Genomic DNA, 17,237 nt, shown 5'->3' with positions numbered 1-17,237 from the left:
AAAAAGTTGTTTGGAAAAGCGTCATTTGAACTCTGTTTTTAGCCTCACTGTAGCCTGTAGCTCTGACTGCCTCTGTGTGCACCGCGCTGACGTGTGTGCACTTGTGCGAGACCGTGAGACATGGGCACCGCCTTCATGTGTGTTCACGTGCTTTCGCTGGTCTCGCACGCAAGCGCACACACGTGAGCGCAGTGTACAGAGAGGCAGTCAGAGCTACAGGCTACAATGAGGCTAAAAACAGAGTTCAAATGACGTTTTTCCAAACAACTTTTTATGTCGGGGCTTCAGGACACTTGGATCACTACGGACGAGCAGTATGGAGATATTTTGTGGTTTCAATTATGTGTTTTTGGACGTTTGAATCTGGGGCGCCGTCAGCCTCCATTAGGTGGAGTTGTGTTGCTACCTCCTCTCCCCTTGGATCTCCGCAAGTGATGTGAGGACTCTAAAACTTCACCTGAGCCTCCCTCGGCATATGGATGAGTAGATAATGGCTGCATTTTCATTTTTGGGTGCACTATCCCTTTAAAGCATGTAAACATATTCTAGCAGAAAACTTTAATGGAAGTGTGAACCTGAAAATGAGTATAAAAAGTGCCTTTAATAATGAATCAGATTATTTTGTTGTTGTGATGTGAGCTGCTGCAACACCTTTGTTTCCCCAGATCACTATCCATCTTTTGTCTGCTCTGCCTCCAACTTGCTGCTGCTGCTGCTGATGCTAAGTCAGCCTAATCATCACACAAGATACAGCACTTATGCGTTTCTCTCATAATCAGCGCTGATCACAAGTCTTCTCGGATCCACTCTGGCATTACACATAATGACAAATAGACCTGGGACCCATGGTAATAGAACAAGACCTGACCCAGACTCAACTGACCAAAGTAAAACGTGGACCAAAACCTATACAGGTCCCAGTTTTGGTCCTGGGTTGACCCATGAAAATCTCTACACCAGACAATGATGGCAAACTCACACTGCTGAGGATGTTATGAGAATGAACATGAGTTTGTGTCCAGTCGCCCATGCGCCACAGTCTGATGGTGTTATCTGCTGAGCAGCTCAGGAATGCACCTGATGACAAATCAGCACCAAATTCCCCGGGAACATCTGGGAACATCTGAGGAAGGACAAGAGAGAAGGTGTTTAGTTGGGTGAGAGTTCAGGGAATATAAATGATGTAAGAATTCCACTGCTGTGCCACATATTTACACTCAGCATTTAACATTTAATCTTTAGCTTTGGTACTTTTCCATCTCAAAACCCACGTTGTTGGTTGTGAACATGCTCACTGTGAATGAATAAGGTCAGCTGAGACAAGCCTTTGTATCCACAACTCACAGCTGTAGTCAGAATCACTGATCAAAATCTGCAAAGCTCTGCCGGAGCTGCTGTTGGACTGTGTTCAGCAAACTCGTTGAGCGTGTTAGATAAAGGCATATGGTGGGAGTTTGAGCACAATAGGTGAGTTGGGTACCCTTTACACTTCTCACTCACATGGAAAACTTTTATCTGGCAACACCAGGATTATTAGTTGGTGCCACCTCTGCATTTGTTTTGGTGAAGTTCCTTTTTTTAGATAAGCAAGCTACTTCTTTTGTTGGTGTTTTTGTTTTCAGAGGTACGTAGCGATTAGTCAGGCCAGTTTTGTTATATTGATTTTGTTTGGCATGACCACCGTGTCCCGTCCTCCCCCACATTTTGAGAACCCTTTGCTATGTTTGCCGAGTTCAAATAAATCATTTTCACTTCTATTCTAACTCCTTCAAATTTTTGGTTGCCATGTTATGCTTTCCATTTCCCTTCTGTTTTCAAAAGGGGAATTGGTTTGAAGACAGATACTCACGCATAAAAGCGGAATTAAGAGCTTTCACTGCCTATTATTAGCAAGTTAAAAACTGACACTAATATTAATATTATGGCTTACTTAATGTAATAACCATTAACAAAATACAGCAATAGACTTTTCTGTGTCCCAAAGCAGCCGAATTTTACCACTGGGGTGGCCTTATCAATGCCAAACACTCACCCATTTTGTAATTATTACAGGGACAGTTTGCTTCAAAATCAAAAAGACATATTCTATCTCGCCTGCTTTGGTGTGAGTTGCCAAATGTTGGAGATATCAGCTGTAGAGATGTCTGCCTTCAAAATACATCTGATAAACTCAAAGGCAATGTCTCTTTCCAGAAATCATGACCCAGCTACTCAAGATAATCCACAGACCTTGTTGTGACCAGTTTCATTTCAGGAACTATTTTCTTGTCACTGAACTACACCCACCAACTGTATCACCATGCAGAAGAAAACATGCATCCACTGCTAGCTCACCTAGCATTACTAAGCTAGCTAACGTTACAGCTCAGCCGAGGAGGGTACCGTTAATGTTTACATCTCATGCTGTGTACGGGTGGGTCATGATTTTTGGGAACAGACACTGATGTGAAGTTTTTCAGATGTATTTTTTGGGACTTTTGAGCACCACAAGCTGAGTGCCATCAAGTTCCATTAAACAGTAGAGAAGGCAGACATCTTTAACACTCGGCAACTCACAACAAAACAATCTAGATTGATAAATAGCGCTACAGGTAAGAGGGAAAATAAGTGTTTTTGATTTCGGGCTCTTTAACTCTTTAACACACTTAATCGGGCGCTTGTTTGAAACACACTGCATGTGTCACCGCGGTTAAAGAGGTGCGCATCATTCGCTTGTTTACCTCCAGGTCCCCGACACAGGCAGCATGGAAGAGGGCAGAGTGCACCTTCCCCACCCTGCTGACGTCTCTCACATCCCACACGTACACACTGTGGTCGTTATAAACACAGCTGAGCCACTGGCTGATGGGGTCATAGGTCACGGCGATGACGTCTGGGTAACGGGCATCCGGCTTGGTGGAGAACAGGTGGCTGATGGGAAAGAGATTGGGATACATTTTCAAAGATCATGGAATAACAGCCACAGATGGACAAAGGTTTGTCAGTGGGCCCTCTTTCCAAGTCACTGAATAATCATAAAGAAATCAGAAGAGCAGCTCTTTAAAGCCCTGTACAGATTATTATTTATTACCATCGTATCTGTCTGGACTTGAAACATTCAGTATAAAGTACAGTTTGGTAACTTACAATGAGCTTAAAATATTGCACTACTTAAAGTACCACAAAACCCGCTATTGATTTTGACTCCAGCGAGAGTTATTTAGACTGTGAGAAGGAGCCACTTGAGACAAGAGGGACTATAAATTGAGGGCATTTGATCCTGCAGTGGATCCCAGCCAAGGAGAGGCTGTGTTACTCCTGAGCTCTTCCTCACCTGGCCTCGGTGATGGCCGAGACATCACAGCCAAGGGGGTGCGGCCGCGGCAACGTGCAGGCAAAGTGAAGGTCGGCGGGGCTGAAGGCTCGCACCGTTCCATCAGCACAGCCGCAGAAGATCATATCCTCAGACAGAGACAGGGACTGGGCCATGCCCGTCTGTAAGGCAGGACACAAAACAACAGCTCTGTTATTAACACGTGACCTTATTGGACCAAATGTGTCCACAGTAATATAGTTAACATAAAAGTGAATTAACAGAGGCCTCTAACGATCACCAATACAAAGAAAAATCAACTGCAGTTTCATAATTAAGTCCAGGTGAACAGCCGTGCGTGTCAGTAATAATAAAGGTTACAGACATCAACGCGTCCTTATTGGAATACTTCCAAACACATCCTGTACTTGTTCTCGTCCCTTCTGCTAATCCCTCTTTGATCCTCTGACAGAAGGCAGGACTCACACACCTTCATCTTCACCTCTTGATTAAACACCACAGCTGGACGCTAACCAATGAGGACTGGTGGTTGTGCCGCACTCAGGAAGGTATACGTATATATACTGCAAATTTAACACCAGTAAGTTTTGATAGTTTTCAACCTGAACTCTATTTTCTAATGTTTTGTGTCTCAGTGACTGATGGGAACAGCAATTTTTGAAAATGGTCCAGTATTGAGCGACACCTCTGCTCCCGGCACCTGTGACACAGACTGTAATGTAACAACAAGGAATGTTTACACCGTCAATTTACATCCCTTCGGAGTGCTTGTTTTTGTCATTGACAGGCTCAGATTGCAATGCTACGTGTCTGACAACATTATGGAAAGGATCCGTACAGAGATAAAGAGTCAGAGACTTTTTGTTTAACCAGAGACAGCCCCAAAAATTGCCATCGCCAGCACCACCAAACTCCTTTAAAAAAACTGCAGTTTTAGTCTGTATAGAGCCAGCATATCTTCGCATCTAACTGGGTGAATTAAGGGTTTATTCAGACAAAACCAAAGCTACTGATCGTTGGAAAAGTGGAAAGACAGTTTTTGTGAGTTTTATTTTGTTACTGTCGACTCCCCTGTGAAGTGTATTTTATGGTGAGAGAACTGCTGCTTATTTAAATGGAGTCTGGTGGGTTTGGTGACAGCAATTTCCGGCTGTTTCCAGTTAAACCAAGAGGAGCTTAGGCCCTGTTTTGATGACAACGGTTTCTCTAAAAACGGAAAAGTCTGTCCTTTGCGTTTTACAAAACTTTTGCGTTTATATGACGACGTTATTGAAACGATCCCCGTTCACACGGAGCCGCAAAATCTAGTGGAAACGCTGTAGTATGCACGCCAGGCCAATGGGTGGCAGTGTAAATTTGCAAAGCAACACCATGGCATGACGCCATGCACCAGAGTCCTGCACTGGGACGGGTACCCAACGGGTACCTGCAAAAACAGCTGATTTGCGGGTGGTTTTTAAAAAAAACATTTTTTCCCGGGTTCGGATCTGGGTGGAAAAAATAACATGCGGGTCGGATCGCGGGTTTTAGATAAACACATCAGTCATTAGTTCAGTAAACTACAGATAACTATCTTGGTCATTATTTACTCTCTAAGGATCGCCTCCGCTATTTCGCAACGGTCATTGGTTCAGCTGTTTACACGCGTTTCACCATCTAATAACACAATTTGTGATTGGACGAGAGAATCAACATGGCTGCCACCGTCTAACAAGTGCCGCTTCCAAAACAGTAAATAATTATTTAGGTATTTGAGAAATAAGTAGATAAAACGTACAACTATCACTTTATAATGTTTCTGAAGTGTTTCCCTGATGGAGTACTTCTCTCCTCGATGGATTCTAAAAACACGTGACGGCTCGTAACTGCTGAACGTCGCTCTGGACAGAAAGTAAGTCTATTATTACACATGTAAAGTTCCTTTACATAAATTAAAAATTTAAAAGCATTAAAAGGTAACAAACAAGTGCTTTTACACTCATATGGGAGAAGAACACAAAGGGTTGATGATGGAGCTGAAGTCAGGTTTTTATTGTGAGAGCTGCTTCATTCAGGTCGTTGTTTACTCACTGGCACCTTAACTGTGGCGATATGCTGTTCAATATTCAGCCAATATGACCCAAAATGATTACTTTAAATCCGGGTTACGGGTCGGGCTGCGGGTCGTGTTTCAACGGGTCGGACCGGGTTGCGGAACTAATTGGCCTGATGCGCGGGTTTGCAGTTTGGGTGCGGGTTTGTACGTCGCCGGGTCGGGGCGGGGCGGATCTTGAAAACTGGACCCGTGCAGGACTCTGCCATGCGCCTGCGCTGAAGCGCCTTCCTCTACAACGCAGTGATTACAAACCAAAACAAAGAAGACACAATGGGAAAAGCATGCACAGATAACTTTGTCTGGATGGACGACGACTTCAAATCAACAGGGTGACCAGCACAAACAGAGCTCGGCATTGTTGTTGTGACGGTCGGCATGCCTAGTGACTGGAACCGTAATGCGCATGTGCGAAAAGTCTCCGTTTTCAGAGGAACTGCATATTGCACATTTACATGACAACGGAGACGCTGCCGTTTCCAAAAAGTTGCACTCTGGAACCTGTTTTCAAAACGTTGCATTTTCAGGCACCCAAAACGCCGCTGTCGTGTAAACGATCGGCCAAAACGCAACTAAAGTTTACCGTTTTCAGTTGAAATCGTTGTCGTATAAACGGGGCCTTACTCTTATACAAAAAGGTTTATCTCTGTGGGGATCCTTTTCATAAGTTGTCAGACACTTAAAATAATAATGTGAGCCTGTCAGTGGCAAAATAAAGCACTTTAAGTGGACATGTCCCAAATGGTTACTGCTGACAAAAACTACATCGGAAATTTTTCATCAACAACCTTTTTTTCCATGACGAAAATTAGACGATAACGAGCTGAAAAAAGAACTCGATAGTAAGAACTAAGACGAAATCGATGTTTCATTTTCATTGATGAGACGAAACGTGACGAAAATGTTAGCATGGACTGTTAGACTTTGAAAGCAGAGAACAGCTAGTCTGTGCCAGGATGTTCTGCTAGCCGCTGAACAGCATTGGAGCAAGAAGTGGAGCAAGCAGCCACTGGCTGTGGACTTCACAGCTGTTTCCCATAGGACTCCACTCAGTCTGGACTCAAGAAGGTTTAACGATTCATGTTGACATACGAAACTGGGAGTTTGGGGTCTGTCCTTAGGACATTTTGAGCATCACTTAATGTCCTGCATTCTGGGGAATTTTCATGCATCTTGTTTTTCCTTTTCTGTATCAGTGTATGCTGGAAATGTCATTAACTTTGTCAAAACAAAAGACATCTGCTGCTTTTATGTTTTGTTATTGAGGGGAACAAATTCCCCCCGTTACCTTCAGACAGAGCCAGGCTAGCTGAGATATAACCTCATTAGGTGGAATAACACAGCCCAATCAATATCCCCTACATCTCTCTGATCTGGGGTAAAGTCATTTATATCATTACAAGTAATGGTAGTTAACTGCCCGACTCATCACTGTTCGACACTTCCTGTAAGCCTCTCACCTGCAGGTCCACCCACTTGTCCAGCACCCTCTTGCTGTTAAACTCGCACAGCAGGCCAGAGGAGGTGATGCAGAAGATGGAGTCAGACGTAGAGCCCCGTCCACAGGCCACATCACAGAAGAAGTTGTTCCTCAGCTCCCCCAGCAGCCCTGAGCGGCCCAGCAGAGGGACAGGAGTGCTGGCCTACATACCACAGAGGAGAGAAGGTTAGCTGAGGCTCAGACTGAAGAATACTGGTTTACATTTACACTCTGTATGTGTCGACATTAAATCCCTATCCACGCATTTGGAAGTATATGTAGCTGTAAGATTTTCCTTTTTTTAAGTAGAATTTCTTGGTGTGAAAAATAACAAAGAAAGGTCAGATGAGAAGCCATGGATTTCACAATGAACGTGTGACTAGTACTAAATTTGATCTTTGTTCGAGTTTTTTTTTATCACACAATAAACAGTTGTGAAGTTGTGAAGAAAACTCTGTGAAGTTCACCGCTGTGAGGACACTCTGGAACAATGAAATAACAATTACATGGGAGCTGTAACAAAACCAAAATCCCACTGATCTATGAGAGTGTTTATAGCCTGGACAATTTTCAAGGCGATGAAGACTTTTCATACTATGCAAAAAAGTTTGGAAGAAAAGAGAAGATTATTTTAAAGTTAGAAAAGGACTCCAAGCAGAACTAAAGCAAAGAGAAGGAGACAGATGATGAAGATGTTATTTCGGAGTCTGAGTGAAGAGCAGCAATTTCTGGGGACCGAAACACCTCCAGAGGTACACTGCACTCTGACTGACAAAAAAAACAAAACAGGCTACTCGACTCAAGCAATCTCAGTCGACTGAGGGGTCTCATCTTTCAGGGTGCAGCCCTAGAAACATCCAAAGTAACGCATCCATGGTTTGCAGAATCTTACAATTCCAACATTATCTCCTAGCTGGGCTGAGCATTATATATTACCTTGCTGGCCTTGCAGTGGTCCAGATACCAGAACTTGACATGTCTGTTTCCCACAGTTACAAAGTAGGAACTGTCCTCAGAGAAAGACACACCTGTCACCTTACTGGACACCTTGTTGGCAGCCACAACGACATCTTTCTGCAAGAGAACGATATAACAGTATATGGTAAAAACAGAAAGCATACTTAAAGTCTGGACAGAGTCAGGCTAGCTGAGTCCCCCTATTTCCAGTCTTTATGCTAAGCTAAGCTAGCCTGCTGCTGAGAGCAAATTTCCCACACTATTCCTTTAACATATCCAGGAGTGTGTAGGTGAAAGGTAGAAGCTAAAGTCCTTCTAGCTTGAACCAATATGACAAACACAACTGAGTGTTTCAACGGCACAGCAACAACAGTCTTGGCAAGAAGAGCTGACTGTGGGCTACGAGGCATACCTTCCACGCCCAGACGTTGACCATCATGTCATGCTGGTTTCCCACACTGACAATGTATTTGCTGTTGGGGGAGAAAGCCACACAAGAGACGCCATAGTTGTGCTTCTGGAGCTCCGCCACCTGTCTTCGTTCTGCCACGTCCCACAGTCTAACCGCTGGCAGGTGACCGCTCTGGGGAAAGGGAAAGAGAGGGGTGGAGATGGGGAGTGAGTAGTTGAAACAGAGAGAGGAAATAGCTTGGTGGAGGAGGACATTTGATACGTAGACACACGTTTCCTTCTGTATGGTGATACAGTAGAAAGAAAATAGGTCCTACATGAAACCACTCACAACAAGGTCTGTGGATTATCTTGAGTAACCAGGTCATGATTTCTGGGAAGAGACACTGCTGTTGAGTTTTTCAAATGTATTTTTTGGGACTTTGAGCACCACAAGCCAAGTGCCATCTAGTTTCATTAAATAATAGAGAAGGCAGGCATCTCTACGGCTGAGATCTCCAGCACTCTGCAACTCACACTTCACTTCATTCTTCTGTCTCTCCTGAGGAGGGCTGGACCAGAACCACAAAGACTAACTGTCACATCGCTGAACAATGACACGACCATCAGAGGTGAAATTAATATTGAACCAACACAGACCGACGGGTCCGTCCTTTCTCCCTATTTGCTCCAGCTTTCCCTTCACCTGGAGCAAGGGCCAGAGCAGGTAGGTACTCTACTTTGTGCTGACATTTTTATTTCAGTGGATATTTAGTATCATAGCAACCACATCCAACCAAAGCATGTCAGTTCATGGGCCTCATTGCCCTTCTGTGTTCTGCATTTCACAATGTAAAACAAGTATTTGATTTGTTTTCAAACCGTGCCATCTTTGTCATATATAAGGCAGCAACATACCTGATAATAGCCAAACAATAAAGCTTATTTATAAAGCACTACAATCAGGTTACATGATGTAATACTGCATATCATGCTCAACACTGCACAAGAAATTCCTTTACCGCAACAGCCCTCATAAACAGAGGAAAGAGGAAAAACATGAACTGTCCCTTTAAATCCACTGGTACAGGAACCACAGAGTCACCTGTCAGCCCAGTCTACCCAGCTCTCTCAGAGATTATCCTCCCCGTCCACTGCTCACTGTATACAGTTACTTGTCCCTCGACCTGTTCACATTACTCTCTCTGCAGGGATCGAAAGGTCGGCAGGCTATTTGCGTGGCCTCTTGTTTTAATACACAACGACCTTTCAAAGGTCAGAGTTAACAGGTGAGAGGAGAGGCGGCCTGAAGGACGCTGAAAATGGATGACATTCAGCTGAAGACTGAGCTGCATACAAAGGAGACAGAGAGAAAGACAAATACAAAAGATATGCATGTCTGCTGCCCGTCTGTCCTTGATGTAAATTAGCTCCTGTTTGGTGAATGAGTGTGTGAGAGACGTTTCTTATCAAGTCACTCAGGAATATCCTCTCCTCTTTCAAGGCTTTTAGGAAATATTCTGACAGCTGTGATGCTCTCAGCTCTGGGTACTGACTATAATATTAATATTAGGCTTGAAAGACTGACCTGATATTTAGTGCTTTAATATAAAAATCAGCTGTGTTTTAAAGTAGCAATCATGAATTCCCCATGCCATGCATAATCAGGCTACAAAATTTAGCATTACATGGCAGCAGAACAGCGTAGCCTCATTGCATTTGGTCTTTTAAACTTTGGTCTGTTGCGTCATGGCAACTACTGGGCGCTCATCCACTTACACACAGAGGTCTTTAATCGGCTTTGATTGGCTGGGGCGGATTAAGATGGTGTGTTGAGGAAAACAGTGTAACTACACCACAGGTGCAGATGCTCGACTGATATATGACAGCTGAACATGAGGGAGCATTAACAAATGACTGCAGGCCAACGTCCTGCTGGGGTATTCTCAATGAAACACGCTCACTCTGTTTACTGAGGACATCTGGAGCCTGAGAGAGGTTGAATTCTTGTGAAAAATAACAGAAAGGCAGATTGACAGTGCGACTCACCTCTCCTGTGACCAAGTATTTGCCATCAGGGGAGAAGGACAGAGCTGTGATGGTCTTTCTGTGATAAGTGAAAGCAACAGAAAAAGGCAGCTCAGTGTGACTCATGCTTTGATAGTTTTGACACTTTAATGTTGTTCCATTTAACGGCAGATTATATTTATGTTCAACTCACCTTGACGTGTTGATAATGTGGTGCTGTCTGTTCTTTTTGGGGTTCAGCAAAACTACCACACACCTACACCAGGAAAAATATAATCAGAATTAACCACATGAGTTGTGTTTTTTCACTTCATGATATAAGCAATGATGCATGTGACTTGGAACAGATCTAGACACACACGTTTGGTGTTTCCTGAGGTGAAATTTAAATGGAAAATTTCCATTGCCAACTTTCAAGTGTTTTATAATTTATTTAGTCAAGGTACTTCCAAGAAATGCAAACACTTGTCCATGGCTGAGTGGAAAAAACATTTTCAGGTCAACAAATTACTCAACTCTTTTTTTCACGGTGCATACCTGTAGCATAGCTCAAAGTACGGAGGCTGACTGATTATACACCATTAAAGCTCTGATGCAACACAGGAATCCATACAGAATTACTCAAATAGCAACTAATACTTACAGAAGTAGGCCTACGTGAGCTAATCTTAGTTGATCCATAATCAAACTTCAATCCATGACCCATTTTTTCACAAAAGATTACACAAAGAAATACAGTAACACAGTACTCATTCATGCATCTACTCCTCTGAGCATTCTTTGAAAGATAGATTTTAAATCTGAAAAATACTTCCTGATGTTCTGACGTTAATCAAATCAACAAACACTTTTACAAATTTGCATCATAAAAGGTTGTGCACCAATTAGCAGCATCTCTAAACTGTAATAATAGTGAAGGCTATAGATAGATAGATAGATAGATAGATAGATTCAAACATATCAGATCCAAACTCTATTCAAACATAATTTCAGAGAGAGGGAGAACGCAGGGAGAAAATGACTTGATGGTAAACAAAATGTTGTCATGCACTGATGCATATTAGAGGTACATCAAGTCAAAAGCTTGAGAAAATAAATTGGCCATTAAATTACATTATATGGAAGGTTATTTATGAAAGATGAAAGATACTGCAACAGTTGCATCACACACAACAAAATTCCAAAACTTTTCCAAAACATTTAATTAATTTTTACTAATTCCATGACTTTTCCAGGCCTGGAAAATGTGATTGTGAAATGTACTTAGGGACTCATTTATAATGCAGTCATTTATTTATTTATGCATATTGTGCATCACAGGGATTTTGCATTTTCGTTGTATGCTTGCTCATATAATGACAAATAAAAATCTTCTTCATGATTTTTCCAGGTTTTCCATGACCACAGGAACCCCGAACCTAATGTCAGGGGCATCAGTGAAAATTAAATGTTAAACTATTTTAGATTTCAAATGAATAGTTTGACATTTTGAGAGACAGACTGCCTGCACTTGCCTGAAGAGAGTTAGCATCATGGTTAGCATGAATGAGAAGATCACTGCCATGACTGTGAACTATGAACTTACAGTCAGTGTTGTCTGGTGTTTCTGTTTAATGAGTTACCTTATTAAAAAGCTCCGCTGTGTAGGATTTAGGCTGATATATCGGCATAAACGGAATTAAATATTTACAACTATGTCATTAGTGTATAATCACCTGAAAGTAAGAATCGTTGTTTAATCCTTACCTTCGAATAAACCGTTTATCCGGAAAGATAAACACTTCGCTGCGTAGCCTGAGTCTGACATGTGGTTTACAGTAACGTTAGCCCAGAACAGAAAAACCAAACCACCTCAGCCAAGTGAGACGTAGTTGCTCCTCACGGACAAAACATGTCGCTGTCCTCGTCAAAGCCTTTAATTTTATTTTAATACATTTTAAATACATACTCATTTATCTTTAAAACCTAACGTTATGTACCATATATCTACCAACCGTTGACGTATTGGGGTCATCCCTGTGTTTCCAGGGTTCTATGTTTTCCGCTTGGTTGAGTGGGCAATATAGAACCCGGGAAACATAGAACCTTTTTTGTGTAAGCGGGGAACATAAAACCCGGGAAACATAGATACGTTCCCGATGTATTTGCTACGAGTTACCAGGAAAGTCATCAGTTAACACGGTCACTCCTGAAACCGAAACACCGGTGAGCTTAGCTAGCATAAAGACTGGAAACTGGAAACAGCTAATCTGGCTATTTCTTTAAGTGACAAAAATCACCTAATACTACACAATGAAACCAACAAAATATAGCGCTAGAATCTGTGAGACTTAAAGGTGTTGGTAGGTGAAATTTGTTAAACTTACATTTGAGCAAAGACGGGCTAACGTTAGCTAACCTTGGCTAACGTTAGCGGCATGCATAGGATTTTCTTCTAAACTAAGCTAACTAGCTTCTGGCGCTAGCTTCAAATTTACGACACAGACACAAGAGACTTGTCAATCTTCTATATGTATTTCCCCAAATGTAGAAAACAATATTTTAAGATTGACACAAAACATAAAACCACATAGAAAGGAGGAAATAAACAGTGCTCGTAGCATAAACCTGCCTTTGTATCAGTGTTTGTACTGGGGTAGTTGAATTAAAAAAAAGTGTGCACCGTTTTGCCACGTTTCCAGGTTGAACATGTTTTCTCCAAATGTTGTGAAACAAGCTTTGCGGTACATTTTCACACATGCTTTGGCAGTGTAAACTTATGCATCTCATGCCAATAAAGCCCCTTTGAAATGAATGTAATTAAACCCTGCTGTAGTTAAAGACAGTGCACCTGGATAACACAACAGGGTATTCAAGGTACAGTGTGTAAGATTAAGGGGATTTAGTAGCATCTGGCTGTGAGGACTGCAGACTGCAACCAGCTCAAACTTCTCCTGGTTAGAATTCCTTCAGTGTTCATTGTTCAGGAGGTTTTAACCAGGAGCCGAATTACCTATCCTCCTCCCAAAAACAAACGGACCAGGTGATTAAACACTGATGTGCTGACTTTTTTTCTCTGATAACTTAAGATCCAGACATTCAGGAGGTTTTTACAGGAAGCCAAATTATCTATAGAGGTCTCTCACTCTCCAAAACAGATGGACTTTGTGATTTACACTGGTAAAAATACTGAATAAAACAGTTTCATGTTAAAAATCAGTGTTTCTCCTATGCTGTTCTGCACACTGGACCTTGGAGTCTTCAGAAATAAACGCAGCCCTGGTGATTTGAATACTTAAAAGTAAAAGTCCCATCTTGCTTCATGTAGTGTTTATGATTCACAATTCTTTTTTTTTTTACTTTTTATGTAATCTGTCTTCTCCATATTCAAATAATACAGCCATAACCATATTGTTTCCTCCTGCTAATAAAACTTCCTCTTCACAACCTGTTTGGAAGCACCTGTTAGCGAGCTGCCAGGTCTTTAGCTGCGTGCCAGGAAACTGCATCCCTGGTAGCACACAGCTTGTGCAGATTTAAACTAAGACAGCAGGTGGATCGCCAGACTGTGCACAATTTGGGAAGAATAAAGCTCGCTAAAATGACAGCCAGAAGAACCAAACACACACACACACACACGCCCACATATGTGCACAGAAATGCCTGCACACACACACAAGGACGCTGTTTTCTCTCAGACACACGATCACAAACACACACTCCACAACACTGTAAACAGCCATTGACCTTCTTAGTATTAATACAGCTTTGTCAGAAGATTTGAGAACAACACAAAAGAGGCTCAGTGTTTCTGTTTCAGCCTAGCAGCACCCAGTGTGCTTGTTTTTGCAGTCGCCCTGGTGGTGCAGCAGCTCCAAGGCCCCAAGCATCGCCACTGTAGATCTAAACCCTCCAACCTGCAGCTCACACTTCTCTTTTTCTGCACCCAGCAAGTTAACACAGCCAGTGTCACTGTTTGCACAGAATTAATAATACCACACAATGCTCTTTACATCTGTGAGGGAGTCAAAGGAAGCCTCCCTGAGGACAGGATAAAAAGAAGCTTTGGAGTTTCTCCGATGAGAAAGCCCACAGAGATTTCCTCCTCAGTTCCTCTGAGATAGCGCAGAGATAACACACACACACACACACACACACACACACACGGAAATTTCCACACTAAACGTCTGCGTGAGGTAGATATGATAAGGAAGTGTGGAGTGTTGATAAGTCAAAGGTCAGATGTTGAGATAAGGAGGCAGAAATCGTCTCTCCTTCTCTTCTTACCCTGCAGGATAGGCGACTAGACCAGATCGGGGGTCACAGGCCAGCCCGCTGTTTCCTGAAGCAGTGATTCCTAACACCTTCTCCAAAGTCACCTGGAGAGACACAAAGAAGGGATTTTTTTTTGAGGATTTAATCACAGACAGAAGTGAAAATAGAGTTGGTTTACAGAGGGATAAACGCTGAACTCAAGCAGCAGTGATGTAACTAAGCAGCGATCGCTTCAATGAATCAAGGACAGAAATAGATCGGGTTGGTTGCACCATGTGAGGGCGACTTTTAAGTGTCAGCTAATGTCAACCGTTCAAATTAGGGACTGTTCTTTACCTATCAAAGGAGGGTTGGTACTTCTTTTATTACCCTCCCTGAAGTGACAAATATTTTTCCTTGAGCCTCCCTGAGTGACTTGCAGAGAATGCATGACTCTGCCTCCACCAAAAATAAGTAATTAGATTTTTAAAACTTACTCTTTGATGTCTGAAAATTAAAAGTTGGAGACGAAATCCTGGTGTTGGGGAAAAAACTAGCTTTTTCCTACAGTGGTTAGTTCGTGCAAACAATTTATTTTTGGACAAATTTTAAATGAGACATGAAGTGATTTTGATGAAATATCACTATTCTAAGCTCAGATTTGGTTAAGTTTTTATTTCTGATAGTAGCGTTCGTCACTCATGATGTATCCAAAGACCATCGGAAATTTGAAAATCCAAAAGTAATTTCTATTTTTACAATAAGTGTTCTAATTTTGGGGATTATTAATGAAAACATGCCTTCCAAACCTGTGCATAGTTTCTTAAAAAATCAGCGGTTTGGACGTTTGGTCATGGACTTTCCACGTCCACATACGACGTGCAAGGTACAATGGTTGTTGGTTGTTGTCGTTCTGGGACACCGTGTCATGTTCTGCCTGTTACATGCATTGTCTTCTTTCAAGAAACACTTCCGTTTTCACAAGAAATTTAACCTTTACATACAGAGCGGACTACGTTGGTACAACACCACGGATTGGTGTTTTTTTCCTTCAACAACAAAAACACGCGGTTAGGTTTAGGGAAAAAGAACAGGGTTTGGCTTAAGAATCTTACGGGACGCGAACACCGGTGTTTGTTAGACCCATCCACCACAGCTCCCACCCGCCCAGGACTTTCGCCACCTTAACTTTCGTCCTTGTCCCGCCGCGTTTCCCTGACAATGCCAGGTGCTGTTAAACTATAAAGGCAACCAGCCACATATCATGCCGATGTTAAAAGACGCCTTTTGTCATTGGTTTCTGACGCCGCAAGTCACTGCCCAAGCGCAGGATTCTGACTACTTCAGAAAAGCCTCCACCTTTCAGCACCACCCCTCCCTCCATCATTAATAACAAACAGTCCCTTAGTTAAAGGAGCACTGCGGTTTTGTCTCCGAAACACTGACTTTCATTTAGGACACAAAAATAAACTGCTGTGTCTTGTGCTGACAAGATTCACATGTCACAAGGGGTCATTTCCTCCAGAGGAGCTTGAAACCAAAATATATTATAAATAATGGAGTTGCTATTTCGAGGTGTGAGGACTAGAGGGGCGTTAGTGACATTTTGACAGGTATTGATCAAAAACTTAACACTGAACACACTGAACTGTTTGGGGCCAACACGGGCATAAGTGCACTTACTCACTAAAATTAGTTTAATATGTCTTTATATTATCACTGACATGTTTATGATGTTTTAATATTAAAGGTTAAAGTTAATAAATAAAGTCAGGATAAAGTATGGTCATTTTTTTTTTTAAAGACCTTTTTTTTGGCTTTAACTGACAGGACAGTAGAAGCGTGACGGTGGGGGAGAGAGACAGCAGCTGAGACAGGAACACAGTGTCTGTATGTGGGATGTGAGATGTCAAAGATCAGGTTTAACCTAATTATCAAACACAATACGTGACAGAGTGTTTGGCAACTCATGCTGTCTGTCTGTCTGTCTTAGGAATTATAACGCAGCTGTCATTCATTAGTCTGCAGTGACATGAATGGACCTGAGTCTGTGGCGTCCTACTGACACACATGTCTGATGACAACAGCAAATAATAAACAGCACAATCAAACTTTGTGAGCTTCACTAGTCACACTCTATTAAAGTTTATTATTTCCTGAGAATCACCTCCTGAAAATACCCTTTTTTCTTAAAGGTTAAGTTGGAGCCGACGTCTTTATTAATGGCTAGTAAATCAATTTTTGTTTGTTTGTCTGTTTGTTTTTGCCTTTATAAAAGAGGATAGATAAACAGAGATGGGCGATGAAGAGAGGGGAAGACATGTAGCAAATGGTCGTTGTCTGGATCAAAATCCAGACCGCTAAGGACTCAGCCAACATTTTATATGTGATGCAGCGTTTGAAAATGTGTAAACTGTTTATTCTTTGTGTTGTACAGTGTAGTCTTTGAATTATTCCTTACCCGAGGACTACAAATGCAAATTAGCTACCTCGCTAACTCTGGCTCAACAGCTGTGTTGTGCACGGCTCCTCTAAAATAAATAAACAAATAAAGAAGAACTAAAATACACAAGACACACGCTCCACCAGCTGAGCTATCTGCGCCCAGATTTGTTTTATAAGTTATAAAACAATTCAGAAGAATAAGTTTTAGGTTTAGGCCCTCATTGTCTCCTCACTTTGCAGACATTTTCAGCTGCTGTTCTTCTTTGAGTTAGCTGCTAACTAACACCAGCCACTGTTTA

At 42.1% G+C, this 17,237-nt stretch overlaps 1 protein-coding gene across 1 annotated transcript in view; it reads right to left on the bottom strand.

Annotated features, from left to right (window-relative positions):
* LOC117270583 (mitogen-activated protein kinase-binding protein 1-like) overlaps positions 1 to 17,237 on the bottom strand; it is a 49,293-nt gene that overhangs the window by 30,316 nt on the left and 1,740 nt on the right. The window contains exons 2-10 of the mRNA XM_033648263.2: positions 14,527 to 14,618; positions 10,454 to 10,516; positions 10,282 to 10,339; positions 8,255 to 8,425; positions 7,822 to 7,959; positions 6,866 to 7,048; positions 3,314 to 3,474; positions 2,721 to 2,910; positions 980 to 1,123 (exon numbers count right to left, since the gene is read on the bottom strand). Coding sequence (XP_033504154.2) covers positions 980 to 1,123; positions 2,721 to 2,910; positions 3,314 to 3,474; positions 6,866 to 7,048; positions 7,822 to 7,959; positions 8,255 to 8,425; positions 10,282 to 10,339; positions 10,454 to 10,516; positions 14,527 to 14,618 — 1,200 coding nt within the window. The remainder of the gene's footprint in view (positions 1 to 979; positions 1,124 to 2,720; positions 2,911 to 3,313; positions 3,475 to 6,865; positions 7,049 to 7,821; positions 7,960 to 8,254; positions 8,426 to 10,281; positions 10,340 to 10,453; positions 10,517 to 14,526; positions 14,619 to 17,237) is intronic.

This window comes from Epinephelus lanceolatus, chromosome 13, assembly GCF_041903045.1.
Source record: "Epinephelus lanceolatus isolate andai-2023 chromosome 13, ASM4190304v1, whole genome shotgun sequence".
Classification (NCBI taxonomy): Eukaryota; Metazoa; Chordata; class Actinopteri; order Perciformes; family Serranidae; genus Epinephelus; species Epinephelus lanceolatus.
This window is presented reverse-complemented; position numbering and strand designations above follow the sequence as displayed.